General features: G+C 42.1%; 1 protein-coding gene across 4 annotated transcripts in view; it reads left to right on the forward strand.

Moving 5' to 3' along the window:
- EML6 (EMAP like 6) overlaps window positions 1-23,553 on the forward strand; it is a 196,103-nt gene that overhangs the window by 114,911 nt on the left and 57,639 nt on the right. For all 4 annotated transcript variants that reach the window (XM_066595700.1, XM_066595697.1, XM_066595699.1 and 1 more), the window contains exons 19-25: window positions 914-1,025; window positions 2,631-2,758; window positions 8,800-8,941; window positions 10,466-10,618; window positions 12,563-12,694; window positions 22,320-22,408; window positions 22,600-22,776. In XM_066595700.1, coding sequence (XP_066451797.1) covers window positions 914-1,025; window positions 2,631-2,758; window positions 8,800-8,941; window positions 10,466-10,618; window positions 12,563-12,694; window positions 22,320-22,408; window positions 22,600-22,776 — 933 coding nt within the window. The remainder of the gene's footprint in view (window positions 1-913; window positions 1,026-2,630; window positions 2,759-8,799; window positions 8,942-10,465; window positions 10,619-12,562; window positions 12,695-22,319; window positions 22,409-22,599; window positions 22,777-23,553) is intronic.

The following is a 23,553-nucleotide window of genomic DNA, read 5'->3' on the forward strand; positions in this document are numbered from 1 at the left end:
GTGTGGGCTTAGTCAAACGGGCGCATCGGCGCCCGTGTTACTGCAGGAAGGAGACGGCCGCACTTCAGGACGGACTTCTCTCTACAGCGCCGGAAGAAAGAACATGTGACCGGCTTCATTGCCGATCATGTGTTCTTTCTTCAGCGCTGTGGGGAGTTGTCCGTCCTGAAGTACGGTGGTCTTCTTCCTGCAGTAAGAGCACAGTCACACTGGTGCCTATGCGCCCGTGTGACTAAGCCCTGTGAAGGAAGATACCACAATTGCATTTTTTCCTTTATGCTGTATTTACACAGGTGAGTGTGATATCTGTCCAAGAAAATCGGACGGATATTGCACTCCTAAACCTGCAATGTTTTGCATGGCTGTACAAGCCATTTTCACGCTTGTAAAAAAAAAAAATTTAGTACCTTGTTCCATTAGTTATAATAGGAAAACCGCATCACACCCGTATGCAAATCGCTTGTCATGTGATTGCAATGCAATTTCTGAACACTGTCATAGGAAATAATAGGCTTTTTTTGTAAAATTAAAGAAAAATAGGAGATGTTGCGATTTTTATATCTCGCTTGTGTATATTAACCCACTGACAATAATGGGTTCAATTCACATGCATGTTATGTGCATTTGGTAACTCACAGAATTCCCACGTGATAATCACACTTATAGTCTCCATATGAATCTATGAGAAAAAACTTTGTGCTATTGGTACAGTGTGGACCCATAGTGGTCCGTATACATTCTGTCCAGGACAAAGAGCTATATTAATCATAATGAACATATTTTTTCAGATATTAAATACTACTAGTGTCACTTTTTTATTTTGCATGTTACAAGTTATTTAGTAGGATTTACAAATGTGAACATAATAAATAGGAGTATCAGTAACTGACCATATATGTACAATCTGTGACAGGGTTTTGTAACTGGAGGAAAGGACGGAGTGGTGGAGCTTTGGGATGATATGTTTGAAAGGTGCCTAAAGACGTACGCCATTAAAAGATCAGCAATCTCTTCTACTTCTAATGGTAAATTGTTTGAATTAAACTTGTAATTACAGATGTAGAGTAATAACAAAGGTTTAGAGATGAGAGTATGCTCGTTTAGAGCAATTACTCGAACAAGCATCGCTTTTTTTGAGTAACTGTCTACTCGTCCGAAAAGATTCGGGGGCGGCGGGGGTGAGCAGGGGGTTGCGGGGGGAGAGAGAGATTTCCCCCCTGTTCCCCCCCGCTAGCCCCCGCTCCACCCCGCCACCCTCCAAATGTTTTTCGGACAAGTAGGCAGTTACTCGAAAAAAGCGATGCTCGTTCGAGTAATTGCTCTAAACGAGCATGGCTGCCCATCTCTACAAAGGTTGTTTTCTTGAAACACTTCAGGCAACGCTAATACAATGGGATATACCTAGGGCAGGATCTGAGAGGCTGGTACATGACAAAGAATGCCCCCAAATATCCCTTTCTTCTTGCACCAGGCATAACACAGCATTACCTGGAGAACTCTTTTCAAGACAGCACCCTAAACTAGTATGGCACCATAAAAAGAATAAAGAGAGGGATTTTTACAGGGCATCCTTGTCATGTCTGGTTCGAAGGCTTTGCATAAGTGAAGGTGACAAGACACAGAGAAATAGACAGGATGAAGCAAGGAACTGATAATAATGGACTTTCTGTACTAGCTAGAATTTACAGACCTATTGGCTAGATCGGCCTAAATTGGACCGATCCCTTATGTGGAGCACCCGCTCCCAAAGGGGCGACTCCACTATGGGGGAAAGACCGGCGACTAGTCCGAGACTAATATGCGACAACTACACTGAACCCTACATCTCTTAATCAAACCCGTTTTGCGGAAATAAACTAACTAAACACTAATACCTAAGTACTAGAGTATTAAATACTTTTAATTGCAAGTTTTTGGCACAGTAAGTGCCCACCCACAAACAGTATAACAGGCGCCGTTAGAACTAAGGGGCCAGTTTTTATCTCTTACATTAACCATTGATAGACCGACTGGGTAAAAAAACAACCCAGCTAGCCTGTCATCACTGGCACCAGAAGGAGATGCTACTCCCTTTGTGTCCAGCACTAAATGACAGTGTGCATGCTCCGCCTGGCACATTACATGGTCTGCTGTGCCATGCAAACGTCACCACGAACCGGACCGAAAAGCCAGTAGTTACAGAGCTGTGACAATCCTCCTAAGTTAGCACCCATGTACTTTGTTTATATAGCATTTAAATAAATGCTATGTTTTAGTACTTTGCGAATAATCATACCCAGTGATGCTGGTCTATTTGTTCCAATAGAGCCCGTAATACAGTGGCAGAACACCAGTTATAGAGTCATACTGTATGTGTTCCTCAGGTGCTAATACTTTTTGAAATTGCATATTAAGAAAATAAAGTACATAAAACTTTATAGAAAGAAGTTCTTTCATGCTGTTGATTTTATTTTACACAAGAAAGAACTGTGAAAGAATTCCTCAATGAGTTTCTGTCTCTTCCATGCGGAGGAGTTTCCATCTTGCCTGTTTTTGTTCCTGGTGGAGCTCTGGACATGTTACTCGGCGTCGTCTACTCTTATTGCTCCACCTTCCTGCTGTTTACCGGCAGTTACATTTATGTTTTCTAGGCTTACTTTTAGAAGATAATCCTTCAATTCGTGCCATCACTTTGGGACATGGACACATATTAGTTGGGACCAAGAACGGAGAAGTTCTAGAAATTGATAAAAGTGGTCCAATAACTCTGCTTGTTCAGGTAAAACATTTTTCCCATTGAACTGCCATTGCTAAGAGAGCATCGTTATACTGTGTTGTATGTTTTAATTACAATGTATGTCCACCTTTGAACACCATTTAGAGTTTTAACTACATAGTTATTGTAATTATTTTATTTTAAAGCCTGTATTACAGGACGCTGTGTATATGAAAATAGGGGGGTTGTACTAAAATTGCAATTTATGCGCTATCCACTGGATAAGTGTTAACTTGCTGATCGTCAGGGGGTCTCACTGCTGACACCCCGACGATCTCCAAAACGGAACTCCCATGCCCCCTCTGATTGTCACTGCAGAGGTCACTTCTTCCCCCTCAGTGACGTCACTAAGAAGGGAGCGTTGGCTGAGCATGTCCACGCTTCATTCATTTCACTGGGGCTGACAGGAATACCCGAGTGCGAGTATCTCCACATTCCAATAGAAAGTGAATAGAGGGCTAGTACGCATGCGTGACCATTATTCCAGTTAGTCTCTTCCACATTGTCGGGCTGCAGTAGCCCCACAGTGAGGAGGATGAGGGACACAGCAGTGAAGACCACTTACCGATCAGCAAGTTATGCCCTATTCTATGGATTGAGGATAACTTTTAATTTTGGTACAACATCTTTAAGTACACTCATTGTCAAAAAAAAAATCAAGCACCTAGAAGGAGTTACACGCTCGCAACAGCTCTGATAAGCTGCGCCGCTCATCAGAGCTGTTAACCCTTTAAATGCCACTTCTGACAGCGGGATTTAAATCCTCGGACCAATGTTCCCGGCAAGAGAAAAAACAAAAATGAGGGGAAAAGAGGGGCCGCATCCTTAAAAATTTAAAGAAAATATGCCATAGTAACCAATCACAGCACAGCTTTTATTTTACCTGAGCAGTATAACAAATAGCAACCAATCACAGGGCAGCTTTTATTTTACCTCAGCAGTATAAGAAATGAAAGCTGGGCTGTACGACACAAACTGACAGATTTTGCCTTACAACTTGAACGAAAGACACATTAACATGGATTGAGATTTTATAGAAAATCGGTGTTGCTCATAGTAACCAATCACAGCGCATCTTTTATTTTACTACAGCTGTGTAAGAAATGGTTTCCTTTTGATAATCATATTTCCTATCCATTTTTGGTCTTCTTTTAATATGCCGCGCAAGCCAGATCTGTCATGTAGCTCATGCTGCGAAAATTACTTTACCGCCCACAAAACCTTTATATCCTGGCAAAAGATGACCAGACCAAAAACGTACAGAATTGTGCTGACATAGCGGATTGCAGTTACATTCCTTTCACTATTTCAACTTTTCACCTTTCAGTATACAGCAGAACACAGATTAGATTAAAAAATATACAGATTCTACGCAGGCGAAGTCGCGGGTAACAAGCTAGTTCTTAATAAAAACAGCGGAGTCGAGCTCAGAAACACGTCTCGTGCCGCTTTAAGAAAAGGGATTGCCTACAACCACTTTTTCCTATACTTACCCCCTTTCAAACTATAACTGGGCGAAATCTCTTTGATTGCATCGTAGACCTTCGACCCATACGAATATGCCTGTCATCGAATATGCCTGCCATCAGCCGACAAACAAGCGCATTTATTCTCACTTCAGAAGATAACTTGCAGCGCTCGCCAATAAAAGCTTCTTTTTTTTTTCTTTAAAAGCATACAGGTTTGGAACATAGTTCATGACCGACAACGTTTTTGCACCTATGAACGCTTCCTCCTGGCCTCACTTGCTCATTTGTCAGTGGATCACATCTTTTATGCGGGTGTTTGGTCGACAGCAAATCTATATAAGTAGGGGGTGGTGCTGACAAATGCACTCTGCATGGGGACAAATGACTGTATTAACCCATTCTAGCGATCATCTGACACATCTGAACAGCAGTAATGAGTTGCATTCACAATGTTATATTGTCGAATGGCGCTCATTAATGGGCAGAGTACCGTATCTGACTGTGTGAAAATACTTTAACTTACCTTCAAGGGGGCTAAATTGAAGGGGCATGGCGATTTATAAAGCATCAGAGATTTCAATCACTCCATCATGTCAGGAGATGCTTTTGACTCCATTTACTTTTACTGGCAGTCGTAAAAGGGGGAGATACAACCAGGCAGATGTAGCAAGTGCCAAATGAAAGTTTCAGCCCACTATACTATTTGCCAAGCCATTGCATTGTACTGACTGCTGGGCTCCACAAATAAAGTAGGTGCACTATGATAACTCCGTAGTGGTGCCGCGCCAATCAATTCTCACGAGGCTACATCTGTGGCATGCTACACACTGACAGTCTATGATTATTGATTTTTCTATGAATAAATATGCACCAGACAAAGAATGACTCTGGATTTGTATTCTACAGAGCCATAATAGGGTTCCCATTCAAGTGTATGGCCTCTACCGTACCTCCATGTTGCTCCAATTTCAAACTTTTTTTAACTGTGTAATTCCATATGAATCTGACCTAAAAAAAAATAAAATCATAGTACGCCTTCTCTTGTATGTACAAAGCCTCTCTACCCAGCAGGCACTGCCATGCACTGCTGTATTGGCTCTATGTGCAAGATTCATGGGCCCGAGTACAAACGTTCAGCATAATCAGGAGAGGAGGAGGAGCCATTTCCCACTCTGACCACAGAACCCACCGCCAGGCAGCGTGAATTCCTGTCTGTTTGATGAATCTGCAAGATTATACTCTTACTTCTTGGCGGCCTGGAGCCAGCAATGTTAGTGGTGATGGGACCTCTCGGCCCCTAGGCTTAAGAGCCCGGACGCAATTGCGACCCCTATTACTACACCACTGCTCACTTGTTCACATTCTGCCTCTCTCTGCCCCTGCTCCTTCCATATGCTTATTCCACTGCTGCCACATTTGCCTCTCTTTTAACTCTTTTCTGCTACTCTGCCTCAGTTTTGGCACTTTGGACTCTTCTTGTCTCTCTTTCACCTCATGTGCCACTTCCATTTCTTCTCACCCACATGTTAAACTTTGGGGCACAGAAAGCGAACTTTGACACCTACTCAGAGCCAGCATTTGACAGTGTGCCTAACTCCTCCCCTTATCTCTTTGCCCAGTCACAATGGAAACCCCTATAGCTATGTCACTGGCTGAGTAGCATGTACATGGTTCCTGACTTCTCCCCCTGTCTCCTCACTCTCCTGCATTCAATACTCTGAGAACAAGGCGAGGAGTTAGGAGCACTATACATACTCTGCGTGCCAGAGTTTCAGGGACAGAGGGCCCAGTAACTAGAGTCTTGTCCGCTATTGTGGTGAGGGGCCCTTTAGGCCCCCTTGACTTATGGACCCGATAACATTTGCAACCCCTATTGCTACGCTTCTGGGTCTGCCTTTACTTCAGTGCTTATTAATAAGCAAAATGTATAAATATTTGCTTATATGGTCCAGATCACGACTCTTGACAATTTTGTGTTAGCCAGTATCCTTATATCTACAGAGATCCATTTGAATTCCTGATACATAAAGACAGCAAGGAGTTTGATGCGAGCACAGACACACTCATGAGACAGAGCTCCCCTAAGATATGACACTGAAGAGAACTAGTGTGACAACGTGTTATACTGTACTGCATGAACCTGCCAGAATGAGGCCAATCCATGATAAATCAGTGTCTCCGAAACAATCAGGACAACAGGATACACATAACACATGCATTCAGTCGTCTTTTCCGTGAACACGGTTACAGGAGATTCCAGGATGTGGCATGTTTTATAAAGAAAGTACCTTATGTCTTTAAGACTTCTGTTGATGCAGAAGATGTTCTTGTTGCAAGGTCATAATATAATTACAAACATGTATTTTGTGAGCAAAAAACAAACCAAATGTAGATGAAGCAGCTAGAATAATACAATTAGTTCTAAGCAAATAGCATTATTTTGTACATTGATTAGATCAATGGGAACGTGTATTGAGTGGTGCATGAAATGAAGAAGCTGCGATGTAATTAGGTTGTTCTGGAAAGCCATGGACATGGTTACCATAACAGAATGCACTCCATTGCTGAATTCACCACTGCACTGCCAGTTAAATAATTTATTATCCTATCTTAAAAGTTAATTAATTTGTTGGACCGCTGTTGACCACGCCCCTGCGCTAAATCCCACCCACTCTTCTCAACACTTTTTAAAAGCAGTGGGAGGAGAGAAAGTTGTAAATTATAGTGCAAGTATGAGGTGCAGCATAACTTGTGACTTTTCTACATCATTAAAGTACCACCAATCGCTTGATAAATCCCCCTTTTTCTTTATGCACAATTTGGTGTGCTGTATCCGAAAAACAGAGATCTGACCTCCAAGACATTTTAAACTGTTGATCAGCACAGACTTTTGGACCTATTCAGTAACAAATGGTGTACAAGGGTGGACGTTAACTTTAACATTGCTGTTAGGTTATTAAAAGGGTTTTGCCAACATTAAAAGTTATTCTCTATCGATTGAATAGGGGATAGCTTTCTGATCCATGACGTCTGACCTCTGAGACCCCCACTGATCTCGAGAGTAGGGCTCCGAAAGGTCCCCACATAAATGGAGCTTCAGTTGAGCATATGCACTCCATTCACTTCAGCAGGTCTCCTGAGTACTTGAATGGAGCGGCAGTGCATATACTCGACCGCAGTTCTAGTCATGCGAGAATCTTGGGATTGGTGGAAATCCCAACAGTTGCAATCCCATTGACCGGAAAGCTATCCCCTATTGTGTATATAGGGAGTAACTTTAATGTTGCCACAATCCCTATGACAAAAAAGTGGTTCAATGGTAGACTGACTTCTTATGAAATTGGCCCTGGTACAGTACCTCCTATACCCTTCACTGCTTTTCTGTCTCCCCCCTCTCACCACAATCTCCTCTTTTTTCTTTTTCCTCCTCTTTGTCCTATTCTTCAGTACTTTTGCTATAGTGTTCTATGTTATTTTGTGTTGTGTTTATGTATACTGCTGTTCGGTACCCATTCGGCCCTATGTTAGGCCGTATTGTGAAGCCTATTCTATGTATTCAGCTAAGTCTGCAATACATACAAAAACGTTAATAATTTAAAAAATATATTTTACTTCAGAGACAGATGTGTACAATTACTCTCTGTATTCATTTATGTAATAGTTTATGGGCAGCAAATACAGGGTGGGCCACAGAAAAGCAGACCGGCACTACATTCTTAGGAAAGCTGCCTAAAAGAAAAATCTGTCATGGTTGCCCATAGCTACCAATCACAGCTCAGCTTTCATGTCTTATACTGCTAAGTTAAAATGAAAGCTGTGCTGTGATTGGTTGCTTTGGGAAACAAGGATTTTCTTTTAGACAACTTTCATAAGAGTGTGGTGCCAGACTATTTTTCTGTTACCCACTGTGTATTTAAGCAGACCCACTTGCTATGTGGAGCTTTTACTACTTTTTAGAAAAATGTGCTTTAAAATGCGCCTCGCTAGCAATTTAAAAATGCTTTTATAGTTAAATAAAAGGTGGACTTACCCGGTGCCAGAAGGGTTAATCCGATGGTAAAGGAATCAACCCCTCTGCACCTGTTGTCCACGTTTGCCTTCAGCAGGTTTCTTGCTTCTCCATGTTTCCTTTTTGGAGCGGCGTCCGGGGATATCCTTTCACCGTGTTTGTGAGCACGGTCTGGCTGGGTAACGGAGTATAAAAATAGAAATAAAAACTATCCCGCGCCTTGGCAGAAAACCAATCTTTTTTATTCTTGTACAACAACGCGTTTCGACACAATTTGTGTCTTTTTCAAAAAGACACAAATTGTGTCGAAACGCGTTGTTTTACAAGAATAAAAAAGATTGGTTTTCTGCCAAGGCGCGGGATAGTTTTTATTTCTTTTTTTACTACTTTTTGCTATAGTTGCCATATTTTGGGGAGAAAAGTTCCTCCCCAAAGCAGCAAATTTGTCTGCAATGCCTACGTCTAGCAGTAAAGCCACCCACAAACAAGTGAACAAATCTAAAAAATCTGTAACATTGTTGATCAGAAGTATAGTTGTTCTTCACATTAATTATTATTTGTGACAGGGTCATATGGAAGGAGAAGTCTGGGGTCTGGCAACCCATCCACAGCTACCTATAAGTGCCACAGTGAGTGATGACAAAACACTCCGGATCTGGGAACTCTCCTCCCAACACCGCATGCTGGCTGTGCGGAAGCTGAAAAAGGGTGAGTATCACAGGTGCAAAAAAAATTTTAATACTAGGTATGGTGACCTTTACTCAGAGGGCATTCCCTGACCCACTTCCTTTGGACTGAGAGTAACTAAACTTGGCACAGTTATTAGTCCTTCTCTACATGGGTGCCACCTAGGGAGACACACTTCTCCCATCTCTTTATGCAACTGTAAACACCTCGCTTGAAGAAGTCAACAGGTTGATCCAAAAGCCACTTTGTGACTTCCGAAATTAGAGTCTTATCATCTGGAAAACGCTTGCCCTTCAAAAATGGCTTCATTGTTGGAAAGAGGTGGAAGTCCGATGGTGCGAGGTCGGGTGAATAAGGGGGATGTGGTAGAATTTCTTACCCGCAGCATTCTGCTTCCATCTGGGCACCATGTGATTCGGGAACTGGGGTATTCTCTTGCCGAAGGCGGACAACTTTGGTGAGCATGCCACGTCTCTTGGTTTCCGCAGCAGTGAAGCATAGTATGCTCCGGTAATTGTGGTACCCTTTGCTAGGAAATCTATCAAGAGTACTCCGTGCTGGTCCCAATAGACTGTGAGCATGACCTTGCCTGCTGAGGGTTAGGCATGTGCCTTCTTCGGAGGCGGTGAGTCTGCTTGCTTCCATTGCATCAATTGGACTTTAGACTCCGGATCATAGTGATAGACCCAGCTTTCATCCTGTGTGATCAGTCTGTTGAAAAAGTCCTACTGTTTTCTATACATGTCAGATAGTCAAAAGAGCCTGAGAGCATTCGACTCGTTCCTGTTTCTGGAAAGGTGTGAGCAGCCGGGGAACCAAGTGAGCGGATACCGTATGCATATAAAGTTGGTCTTGGATGATTTTTTCCACGGACCCCACACTAATCTTGACATTTTAGGCTAGGTCGTGAATGGTTACGTGGCGATTTTCCAAAATGGCAGCCTCCACTTGCTGGATGGTGTATTCATCGATAGCGGAGTGGGGTCGCCCTGGAATGGGAGCCGTTTCCGCCGAAGTTGTGAATGCTTTGATAATGCATTGCAGTACTTCTCTGCTGTAATGCATTATCACTGACAATAGCAATTACAGGCCTTGGCAGGACTGTACATCATGTCAACCCATCGGCCATCTGCAATTACATCGCGGAGGGCTGATGACGTCTCAGAAGGAGCGCACTACATTGATTGCGGCATGTAAGGGGTTAATAGCGGGGATCGATGTTCTCATTGACCCCTCCCGCTGTTGTACCTAGAGGTCGACTGTCAGTCACAGCCAGCTCCCGCTGCGGGATAGCGCATGCTCACGTCTCAGCTGTCTTACGCATTGGGTTACCAATGGGTTCAGCTAACCTTTTAGTCTAATGTGTGTGGTTAGCTTTACTTTCATATAATAGGGAAATTTGCCTGGCTTCCACTAGATAAAGATGGGTGTAATGCCTGGAACCGGCAACTAATGATATTTCTTAATTTTCAGCCAGTTATGCGTTGAGTTGTTTTTAGTCTATTCGCCTCAAATCAGGCTTTGTATTTTCTGCTTGTGTTCCAGGTGGACGATGCTGTGCCTTCTCTCCAGATGGGAAAGCCTTAGCTGTGGGCCTAAATGATGGCAGCTTCATAGTGGTAAATGCTGACACTCTTGAAGACATGGTGTCTTTTCACCATAGGAAGGAAATGATATCTGATATAAAATTTTCACCAGGTATGAATTATTTCATTATAGGTTTTTGGATGTTATGATCAAGGACTGCTAGGTTCAAAATTGTATAAGCGTGTTGATGCAAGCATTTCTGTGGACTGTGTATACTGCAAAATATTTTAATGTGGCATGTGGCTCAGGACCCCAACCGACCAGCTGTGCAGGCGCATGCTGTCAATGCTGCGATAACACAGAGGTCGGAGCGGAAGCCTGCACGCCAACCTCTGTGTAGAAGCCTGCGCTTGTAACTGCAGGGACGGCTCTCATTGAAATCAATGAGCCGTGCTTGCAGTTACAAGCGCCGGACACTTATTCGGAGGTTGGCGTGGAGGCCTCCGCTCGACCTCTGTGTATTTGGATCGGAAGTATCCACGCCGACCTCCCATGTAGTGGCCTGCACTTGTGAACTGCAGGCATGGCTCTTATTGATTTCAATGAGAGCTGTGCCTGCAGTTACAAGTCCCGCCCACTACACAGAGGTCGACGCGGAGGTTTCCGCTCCAGCCTCTGTGTTATTGCGGCACTGACAGCTTGCACCCACACAGCTGATCGGTCGGGATCCTGGGCGGCGGATCCTGACCGATCAACTAGGGATAGGTCATCAATAGTATTTGCATGGAAAACCCCTTTTAAGCATTACAATGTAACCTCAGGTCATTTAAACTTCAGGGATATCAATCTGTCCAGTTAGGAAGCAGAAGCAACTGTGAATCAATTATGCCTACTTTGGTGCAAATTAAAGTGATAACAGGAACACCGGAGAGGCAACAGCAGGACAACCCCCAAATAGGAAATGGTTTTGCTACAGTCCCTGTCACTATTTGCAGCTCAAGGTAGTATCTACAGCCCAAGCAGGTTGTGCAGGTGGTCCTGCTCCTTCAGGATGTCACATCCATCGCAGGAAGGTTTGCTGTGTCTTTCAGTACAGTCTCCAAAGCATAGAGCAGATACAAGGGCAGGGCCGTTACTCAAGGAGAGCAGGGCACAGCCATAGAAGAGCATCAATCCAGCAACAGGACTGGCATCTGCTTCTTTGTATGAGAAGGATCCGGAGGAGAATCGGCGGAGCTCTGTAAGATGACCTCCAGCGGGCTACCGGCCTGCATGTTACTGACCGAACTGTCAGGAACAGACTCCATGACGGTGGCATGAGGGCCTGACGTCCTGTCGTATGACCCGTTCTCACTCGATTGGCATTGGCCAGAGAACTCCAGAATTGTCAGGCCCGCCGTTGTTTTCGGCAATTCAGACAGAACCCCAAGACGAAAAGCTACAGAGTACAAGATTACACTGCATGAACACAACCTGATATAGTAGCCAGGAAGTTTTATGAACTAAATAACTGGCTTCTACTCCATTCATCCTCCGCTCTGATGAAGACCATATAATGAATGGATTTTAAAAATCACCGTAGTGAGAGGATTAAAACGAGTGTAAATAGTGATCCTTAAGAAAACCTGTTCAAAATTACAGATGACCACACAGGTATTGAAGAGCAAATTAATAAAGCAATTGTATGTATTTTAGATGGCGTTACCATTAAATATGACAGTAACACATGACAAAATGATCAGATGTGGTTGCATTATATTGTGTTTATATTTATATAAGAATACATTAACGACATCTGTCATATTTTTCTTTAGAAACTGCACAATCAGCTAAATTGGATTTTTCATTACATGTGGTTCCACTACCAACTGAAAATCTTTCTATTCTGCATAGTTTTCTGTAAAGACTGTAAATGTGGTGAATATTTAACTGCTGGCTATGGCCAATTTATAGCTTGTCAATAGTTCCTGTGGTTTGTTTTTTTTTATTTGAGCAGTACAGCTATGCTTAGCGTGGATGAGTAGTTTCTCTTTCATGATGGACACTTTTATTGGAAGACGCCTATCCTATGCAATAAAGAGATATTGTATTATATTATATTTTTCTCTTTTGTAGATGCTGGAAAATATTTGGCTGTTGCCTCTCATGATAATTTTGTTGATATTTATAATGTACTGACAAGCAAGAGAGTTGGTATCTGCAAAGGAGCATCCAGCTATATCACCCATATTGACTGGGATTCAAGAGGTACAGTGTCTGCTAAATTCAATAGATTTTTATTTATTTTTTTTAATTACCATGAAAATATTGAAATGACAATTATTATTACTTTATTTGTCTTAAATCTCATTAAGCAGAGAGGCACCTTTTGTAAATGGTTTTAAATGTGGCATACTCTGTTAGAGTAGTGATCTCAAGGAAAGAGTCCTTCGGAATTTCCCCAAAGGAAAGAGTCCCCTGGATTCACTGTGTTTACCTCAGTTCTGGCTGTCAGTCATGTACAGGAGAGGTGATAAGAAGGTGTCTACCTAATTTTGCATCTCCTGCCCTTCACAGAACGTGATGCATGTTCGGAGTGTTGGCGTGAAAACGGAATCTTGGTGTGACCTCCAAGTAACTGTCAGAGTAGTGAGCTCAAGAGGAGAGTCCCTCCATGAGGGTATGGTGCTGGGGAACCAAGGATCACATACATAAGTGGTTAAACTAAATGTTCCAAAGTTTATTGTAAAGACACACGTTTTTATAGAGGATTCTTATCAGTCTTGTTTTATTGTACTTGTGTACAAGAAGATACAAAACTTGGGAGAGTCTGGTGTTTTGTTACAACAGTTTTAAAAATTGAGTATTTGGATACATGGATTGAACATATGTCAGTCCACCTGCAAAGCATAATTGTCGTATTCATACCATGGATAGATACATAAGGGCTGGATATACGATAAGTTACAAATGGTTCATTATCAGAAATATACATCTGAAGATGTTTAGGACTTTATATTGTAAAAAAAAAAGAAATGGTCAGCTCACCTCTTCTATAATGGGAAAATCCAGGGTCATGCGTGCATATATGTACAGAGCAAAAGACACAGCAATAAGTCCTGAATGGCAATTGTAGACATGAAACACGATAAAGTGTCAGTTGTACGACAAAATATGCTTTATTTCCTTTGTGATCAAGACCACTTGTCGGTAGAAATGCGTCTTCTGTGCTATGTGATGTCCTGTCTATAAAGGAAATAAAGCATGCTTTTGTACGTGAGCTGACATTTTATCGTGTTTGATGTTTAGGACTTTAACACACAGAGTCGAGGACAATTGTTTCAAATTTTACAAAAATATAAGAGTCTTTGTTCTCAACATTTTATAAAGTTCAAGGAACACATACAAAATGGAGTATCTTAAAGTTTCATCAAACCTAACTTGTATGAAATGGAGTAGTTTGAGGTTTATGTACATTCACATACTCTCACCTTTAACATCCTGGCTTTGTGGGCTTTAATCCTCAGGGTCGTAAAAACACGCTCACCCTGAGGATTAAAGCCGCAGGGGCTGTGGACATGACAGCTCCCTGTTGTCGGCTGCCGGAGCTAAACGACAACCTGGAGCTGTCGTGAGGGGCCATGGTGTGCGACACTCCGGTCATGTGATCATAAAAGTGAACAGAAAGTAAAATAAACTTAAAGGGGTTGTCCCGCGCCGAAACGGGTTTTTTTTTTTTTCAATAGCCCCCCCGTTCGGCGCGAGACAAACCCGATGCAGGGGTTAAAAAAGAAAACCGGAGAGTGCTTACCTGAATCCCCACGCTCCGGTGACTTCTTACTTACCTGGTGAAGATGGCCGCCGGGATCTTCACCCTCGGTGGACCGCAGGGCTTCTGTGCGGTCCATTGCCGATTCCAGCCTCCTGATTGGCTGGAATTGGCACGTGACGGGGCGGAGCTACGAGGAGCCACTCTCCGGCACGAGCGGCCCCATTCAGAAAAGAAGACCGGACTGCGCAAGCGCGTCTAATCCGGCGATTAGACGCTGAAAATTAGACGGCACCATGGAGACGGGGACGCTAGCAACGGAACAGGTAAGTGAATAACTTCTGTATGGCTCATAATTAATGCACAATGTACATTACAAAGTGCATTAATATGGCCATACAGAAGTGTATACCCCCACTTGCTTTCGCGGGACAACCCCTTTAAAGATTCAGCTCCCCTCACGGATTGAATGATGTAAAGTTAAAAAAAGTGTAAAAAGAAAAAAAGTTTAAGTTCCATCTCCCTTCACGGATCACGGAGGGTAGGGGAAATTACATACCTAAGGCTAATTTATCCGTGGACTTTACACCATCTTCTGTGCACATGCCGTCGCTAAAAAAGGCGGACATGTGCAAAAGCCTCGGATTGCCGGGATAATTTAAAATCTCCCTGTTTGTTCCTAGCTAACAAACGGCGATCATGTAAAAGTTAAAAAAAAGTTAGTTTCACCTCCCATCATGGATCCGATCCATGAGGAGAGGTAAAATTACTTACCTAATGCCTCCGGCAATGTCCCCCAATGGGATCTTCACCCACAGATCGTGCCCTAGCTTTGGGCCTGTCGCCAAAATGGCAGACGCAAGCGCAGAAGCTGGGAAGGGCCCGGAAATTTAAAATCTCCATGCTGCTGGCTACTAAAGGTAGCCGAGAGCCTGGAGGAATGACTGAGGGCCGCGGTGAGCGTCCCCCTGGTCATATGATCGCCATTATCCAACAGATAATGGTGATCACGTAAAAGGTAAACAGTTGAAGTTTAATGCTCCTTTCGGTTTGGGCCCCATTGTGCATACAGACATAAGATTAGGGCCACAATGGATACGTTTCTGAACACAGGACAAACAGGGGTATCCATTTTGGGGTGAAAGTCTTCATTCATATGTGTGCTGTACGAAAAAAACTTTTTTAAATGACATTATTGCCAAAAAATTAAAATCGTAATTTTTTCCTTCTGCTTTGCTTAGATTCATTCAAAAACTGTGGGGTCAAAATAAGCAGTACACCCCTAGATGAATTCGCTAAGGGGTCTAGTTTTCAAAATAGGGTCATTTGTGGGTGTTCCCCATCGTTTTAGCCGCTCAAGGGCTTTACAAGTGTGCAGTAGGGTCTAAATCACCTTCAAGCAAAATGTCTGTTCTGAAAGCCACCGGCTGCTCCTTTCGCTTTGGGCCCTGTTGTGCAGCCAGGCATAGGATTAGGGCCATAATGCGTATGTTTGTGAACACAGGAAAAACTGGGGTATTCATTTTGGGGTGTAAATCCTCATTTTCATGTGCACTCTAGAGAAAAATGCCTTTAAAATGACATACCTATTTGGAAAAATATGACATTTTATTTTTTCTCCTCCAAATTGCATTGACTCCTGAAAATAAACTGTGGGGTCAAAATACTCATGACACCCCAGTGAATATATTAAGGGGTGTAGTTTTTAAAATAGGGTCATTTGTGGGCGTATCTATGATTCTGACACCTATGAGCCTTTGCAATCTTGGCTTGGTGTAGGAAAACAAAGTGTTCCTCAAAATGTTCATAATTTATGTTAAATTTGTACGTCTCCTAAAAGGTTAAAAAAAACACTAAAGCTTTTTAAATGTGCCTACAGAATAAACTAAACAGATGGAAATCTATACCTTATCAAAAATTTGTACAGTATAGTCTATTTTTACCACCTAAATTAAGTACAATATGTGGCAAAAAAACAATGTCAGAATCACTTGGATATGCAAAACCTTTACAGAGTTATTCTGTTAAAGTGACACGTCAGATTTCCAAAATTAGGCTCCGTCACTAAGGCGCAAACAGGCTTGGTCACTAAGGGGTTACGTAGGGAGACTGCCAGAGCCATTTATACCATACAGCTCATTACAACACTTGGTAGGGGCGTGAAGAACATTAGCAAACATTGCTTTATTGATTAACACCATCATCTAATTACAAATAAATCAAAGTTTTAATGAAAATGCAAATAAGGTCGAAGGTGCCTAGTGGGCTGTCCCATTCGTAACAAATGCTCAGCCATTCATCCCCGTGCCTCCACTTCTGTGTTGATCACTGCAAGCAGCCAGGAGAGTATTGCATTTGTGCCAAACAGACTGACAAAATGATGACATAGCTGCGGGACATATTGTTATTTGTTGATGGGTGGGGGCCTGAATGCAGCAAACCTCCACCAATGAAAATGAGTAAATGTTGTAGTACCTCCACACTGCCTGTACAGCAATGGCGGTGTGTGGGTCAAAACTAATTTTAGTAATTGTTGAAAGACCTAGTGTTATGCCATTACTTGCTATGATTGGAATATTCCTTTAAGAGGCCTGTCAAAGATATTTACTGTGAAAAACCCCAAACAAACTGCATATGTAATGAACATTGCTTAGACTTACTGTAAACCCCTCTAGCTGATCTGCCCATATACATAACAATGATGTATAATAATGCAACAAGAATCGGAGATGATCAATCTCTATAGAGGTATAGGGGCGAAGGACGAGAACATTATTCTCCCACCATATAAGGCACTTGTCATGCCCCACATGGAATACTGCGTACAGTTCTGGTCACCGGTGCTCAGGAAAGATGTTGCAGAGCTTGAGGAGGTTCAAAGAAGGGCAACTGAATTAACCCCTTGAGTGGCGGGTTTCCTACGACCCTGTCGTACCCACCAGGGCAGGTTTTTAAAATGGTCTAATCATTGAATTTCAACTAATTTTGCAGTTGCGTTCCAAGAGCCATAACTTTTTCATTTTTCCACTGACACAGCCATATGAGGGCTTGTTTGTTGCGGGACAAGTTGTACTTTTTGATGGCATCATTTTTGGGTATATATAATGTATTGCATAACTTTTGTAAAAACATTTGTAGGGAGATTGGGGAAAAAAAGAAATCCTGCCATTTGTTTTTGGATTTCATTTTTACGGCGTTCAACACGCAGAATAAATAATGTGATATCATTATTCTCTGAGTCAGCACCATTCTGGCGATAGCAAGTTTATACAGTTTTTGTATGTTTCGGGGAGAAAAAAAAGAAATGGGGGAAAAAAGAAAAAAAGGGGCCATGTTATTAAGGGGTTAAATAATGTACCAACTTCCTTTTCTGGGTCATTATGATGCAGGGATACCATATGTGTGATTTTATTTTACATTTTTTACAAAGTAAAGGGAGACAAGTGTTTTTATTTTTTTTTATAATTTTGTAACTTTTTTTTTTTAACTTTTTTTTTATTTTTGTCCCTTTAGGGGACTTCCACAGGGACCCATCAGGACCCCCTGATCACATTCCGGGGGTCCGATGGTGACAGCCCTTTACATGCTGCAGTGACAGCCCTTTACATGCTGCGGTCACATAGACTGCTGCATGTAAAGGGTTAACACAGCAGAGATCAGAGGTTTTCTCTGATCTCTGCTGTAAGAGCTGGTTCCTGGCTGTCCTCTGGCAGCTAAGCACCAGCTCTCCCTGCCACAGAGATCATCGGCTTGCTTCTGACAAGCCGATGGTCTCTATGGCAACCTATAAACAAAGCAGGAGACTTAGAAGCAGGAGATTGCCGGCATATCGGCAATATCTTCCTGCTTCTCAATGTCCTGCTTTGTTCTCTGTGGGTCTGTGCTGGCAGAGCACAATGTCACAGCTTGTGGCATTGTGCTCTGCAGCTCCCATTGTGATACATAGCCCGAAAATCTTCCGGGCTATATCACTATCGGCAGTGGAGCTCGTCCCGGAAAATTTCCGGGCATGCCACTCAAGGGGTTAATAAACGGGATGGGAGGACTGGAATACCCAGAGAGGCTATCCAAATTAGAACTTTTCACCCTGGAAAAAAGACAGCTAAGGGGCGATCAAATAGCTCTGTATTTACAACTATGTATGTATAAATATATTAGGGCACAATACAAGGATCTCTCCCATTATCTGTTTATAACAAGGACTGCATCGGTAACAAGAGTGCATCCGCTGCATCTAGAAAAAAAGGAGGTTTCATCACCAGCACAGAAGGGGGTTTTTTACTGTAAGAGCAGTGAGACTGTGGAACTCTCTGCTTTTGGACGTGGTGATGGCAAAATCCATAGATGAGTTTAAAAGGGGACTAGACGTCTTTCTCGAGCGGAAGGATATTACAGCGGGTTTGTAATTCTGGGTCTTATATTTTGGTAGAAACTATCAAAGGTTGATTATTCTGATTGCCATTACGCAGTCGGGAAGGAGTTTTTCCCCAAACGGGCTAATTGGCTATTGCCTCTTGGGGTTTTTGCCTTCCTCTGGATCAACTAGGGGTTGAAACAGGTGGAACTAGATGGACATAGTCTTCATTCAGTCTAAAATACTATGTTTATTGTTCTGATTTTGCTACTATTCTTTTACTCATTTTTATAATGCTAACATATTCTGCAGCAATGTACAGAGATTGTCATCACTCATATCAGTCCCTGTCCCCATTGGGGATTAGGTTCTAAATTCCATATTAACCTATTAGGCTAGGAACATCGTATATGTGCGATAAACAGGACCTGTTATGGATGTCTAGCTGTGGCATCTGGAACCCATAGATTGTTAAATGAATTCCATATTAGATACCTTGTGAGCTTTTTCATGAGGGATATATTAAATGGATGCCATTATAGCCCATGGGTGATGGATGTTACTGCTAGGCATCCGTTTAATAAATCTGTCATACATAGACTTTAATGGTATCTTTGTAACAGATTTGTCATTAAAAGCTATGGATGTATCCCTTGATTGAGGCTTGTGACAGATGCCATACAGTGCATCAGTAACTCATAGGTTAATACAGTATCTGTTTAATGGATTCATTTTTTTAAAGGACTCCATTAAAAATGGAATAGTGTAGTCTACTATGAATTTCCATATATACAAAAAAAACAAAACAAATACTGACCAGACTAAAGGACAGTCTTTTGGCCTCTGACTCATAACCCAGAACTCTGCAAGGCAAGAATACCCACTGAGCCAGAAATTGTGATATAGTGTGTACTAATTTTAAAGGAAACCTGTCACATTCTATGAGCACCATAAACTAAGGCCCATTTATGGGTGTATTTCCCATCCATGTACTGTCCGTGTATTTTACACTTTTAACATTTTCTAAGTGGAGTGAAATGGGGAAAAAATACAATTCCACTATATTTGGGGTATGGAAGGGTCTTTTATGATATACAGACTGCAGCAAAACTGACATGATAACTTTACTCCATAGGTTTGTATGATTATGCTGATACCAAATTGATTTAGTTTTTTTTTCTTGTACTACTTTTCAGAAATAAATAATATTTTTAAAAATTTGTCTTTCGCCATTTTCTGACTGCCATAACTTTTTTTTATCTTTTTGTTGATGGCATTGTGCAAGGTTTTTTTTTAGTGGGACGATGTGTGGCTTCTGTTGGTTCCATTTTGGAGTACATATGATTTTTTTGGAGCGCTTTATTTTCATAGATTTGGCTTTTACAGACGTGATAGTACTAAATATGTGCTTTAGAGTTTGTTTTGTTTTTGTCTTCTATTATGAATATGGGAAGGGGGATTTTAGTATCCTTTGTTTTTTACAATAATGAAAAAACAATTTTTTACACTTTTATTTATTTATTTTTTTACTTGTACTTCTGATTGCTTGATCACTTATACCATACAGTACGAGGGGCTGCTGATAAGTCTTTGGCTTTACCCAGAAAGAAACGAGATGAAGATGAAACTTTACATTTATTCCACATACTCTCCACTGATGTCAACACACTTCTTACATCGGTATTCCAAGTTCTGTGAGCTTTGCAAAAAGAAGGATTTCGCATGTGCCTCAAACCAGTCATCCGTAGCAGCCATGGCATCAGAAATGGTGTGAAATTTGGTAACCTTGAGGTGTTTCTTCAGATTTGGAAACAGATGATAGTCGGAGGGAGCTAGATCTGGTGAATAATGTGGGTGGTCAACCAGCTGGAAGCCTAGCTCCACCAGTTTTGCCAGTTGTGCAGTGGGAGCGGAGGCGTTGTCTTGCAGGAACAAGATTCCTTTAGGCAGCTTGCCACACCTTTTGGCCTTCAGAGCTGCCTTCAATTGGTCCAAAAGTTCAATGTAATATCTTGCATTGATGGTGTAACCATTTTGAAGGTAGTCCACTAGCAGCACGCCCTCCTTATCCCAGAGCACAGACGCCATCACCTTAGTGGCTGATTTTTGCACCCTGAACTTCTTTAGGCGAGGAGAACCACTGTGCCTCCACTCTTTTGACTGCTCCTTGGTTTCAGAATCATACAAATAAATCCAGGTCTCATCCATAGTGACCAGTCGATCCAGGAAGTACTTATCAGTCAGGAAACGCTGACAAATGGACCGGGAAGTTTTCACTCGCATGCTTTTTTGATCTGTTGTCAAACATTTGGGGACCCACTTTGCAGATAGCTTGTTCATGTTCAAATGTTCATGGATAATGACACAAACACGATCACGAGAAATCCCCATGATGTCTGCTATTCCTTTAGCTTAAATTAGCCGATTCTCCAGTATGAGGTTGTGCACAGCATCGACGATCTCCAGAACAACAACCTCTCTCGGGCGTCCAGGACGTTCCTCATCATTGGTGCGGAAGTGGCCCGTTTCAAATTCGGCAACCCAGTTCTTAAAGGGGTTGTCTCGCGAAATCAAGTGGGGTTATACACTTCTGTATGGCCATATTAATGCACTTTGTAATATACATCGTGCATTAAATATGAGCCATACAGAAGTTATTTACTTACCTGCTCCGTTGCTAGCGTCCCCGTCGCCATGGTTCCGTCTAATTTCGGTGTCTTCTTGCTTTTTTAGACACGCTTGCGCAGATGGGTCTTCTCCCTTCGGCTCCGCTCGGCACCATTGGCGTTTTGGCTCCGCCCTCTTGTACGCGTCATCGCGTAGCTCCGCCCCATGATGTGTGCCGGTTCCAGCCTCCTGATTGGCTGGAATCGGCGCGTGATGGGGGCGCTAGCAACGGAGCAGGTAAGTAAATAACTTCTGTATGGCTCATATTTAATGCACGATGTATATTACAAAGTGCATTAATATGGCGATACAGAAGTGCTTAACCCCACTTGCTTTCGCGAGACAACCCCTTTAACTGTAGAACATGAAGGGCATTGATCCCCCAATGTCTGCGACATATCACCATGAATATCCTTTCGCGGACTTTCCTTGCAGAAACAAGAATTTTATCACTCCTCTGCTCTCATTTGCTGTGAATATCGCCTTAGACTCCGCCATTTTGTTTTCCCGCGTGCCTAGATCACTGTTGCCATAAGCTACAAACACAACATTTTGAAAACGTATATTAGGCACATAAGGCTTTCATCTGATGTTAACATTCGTTACCATAGAAGCAAAAACAGAACACAAAGCCAATCACTTATTAGCAGCCCCTTGTATATTCCAATACTTGAGTATTGCAGTATATGGCATTTCTTACGGCATTCTAGACAGGCCAGAGAGTCGTCCCAATACATGGCAACCCTGGGAGTCTCCAGAAGATCCTGGGCTGCCATGCTAATCAAACGACAACTCACAATCTCATCACAAGGGCCTTTCGGGATCTTTAAGCGCTACTATCAGAACTGCCGGCGTATATGGAATGGGATTGGCAACCAATCCCGCTCTATACAAATCCGATGCCTGGAGCATGTTTATGTACAAACTTTTTGGTGAAGGGGCTAAAGCTAGAATAGTCATTTAGGATTACTGAGATCTAGTGATCCCTTCACCCAAGTTTAGTGACCAAATCCACACAGTATTGCTACAGTAGTGATGTTAATGCTCTGCTGCTTACATTTCAAATGCCAATTTTTTTTTTTTTTTTCGCTTTTCAAAAAAAGGTAAACTGCTGCAAGTAAATACCGGTGCCAAAGAACAACTATTTTTCGAAGCTCCAAGGGGAAAAAGATATGTCATAAAATCGGCAGAGGTAATAACTGGCTCCATTTATTGAATACTTTATTACTACGACTATTACTACGCCTTTTTTTTCAGAACTTTGGTCCAAGTTTCTGCATAAACCTCATGTCATTTCTCTAGAAGTAGGAATTCTTTTTTCTTTTTCATTTGTATTTGATAACATTTATTATTCTTTATTACTCATTAGCTGCTTTGTTGCAGATGGAACGCATAGAGTGGCACTCCTGGACCTGTGTCCTTGGCCCCACGTGTGAAGGAATCTGGCCTGCTCATAGTGATATCACTGATGTAAATGCTGCCTCTCTTACCAAAGATAAAAAATCTTTAGCTACAGGAGATGATTTTGGCTTTGTGAAACTATTTTCCTATCCGGTAAAGGTAAATATACAGAAATAATTAAAGTCAGTGGTGAAATATGGCAAGTTATTGCAGGAAATATTTGTGGAGCAACCCCAAATAGATATTCATGCGTTTATGTGATGAAAGTAGGGCTATGGAAGACAAAAGAGTAGATGGTTGTGCCCAAAGGGTGCGGAGGTGCTGCCCTACCAGATTATCGCTTTGCTAGGAACGGGCACGGTATGGCAGCCATTGAATAGGCAAAAAGCAGATGAAATGGTGTAAAATTCTAAGAGGCAATGTAAAAGCAGGATTATACATAAACCAGCAAATGAATGCTTTTTGAGGTAGTAGACATCTTCAGCAGTACAGCTCGGGTGTAGGACTACATAGGATACTGCAATATAGTGAAGACGAGGGAATGGGGTGACAGAGAAACGCGAGGGAACAAAAATAAAGGAAAAAATAGGATTAGCAAGATTAGTACAAAATAGATTAAATAAACAAGGTAAAACAAATTAATAAAATATAACATACATAAAAGTTGTATAAAACTGGATGGAGAGATGAATAAATAAATATTAAAATACATGAGACATTTGAAATGTCTACCGTACTATGCAACATCCACCCAAAACCCAGCATCACCTTGGGAGCACGATGACTGAAGTCCTTACTTGCTCTCAACAACCTTAGGACTCTTTTACACGAGCGTATATTGGCTGCCATTTTCACGCCGGGCCGAGAAAATAGTCCTGGAACTATCTTTCTGGCTGGAATACGTCGGCCGCTGCATGGGCTCCTATGGGAGCCAAT

The sequence above is a fragment of the Eleutherodactylus coqui genome, chromosome 3 (assembly GCF_035609145.1).
Source record: "Eleutherodactylus coqui strain aEleCoq1 chromosome 3, aEleCoq1.hap1, whole genome shotgun sequence".
NCBI lineage: Eukaryota > Metazoa > Chordata > Amphibia > Anura > Eleutherodactylidae > Eleutherodactylus > Eleutherodactylus coqui.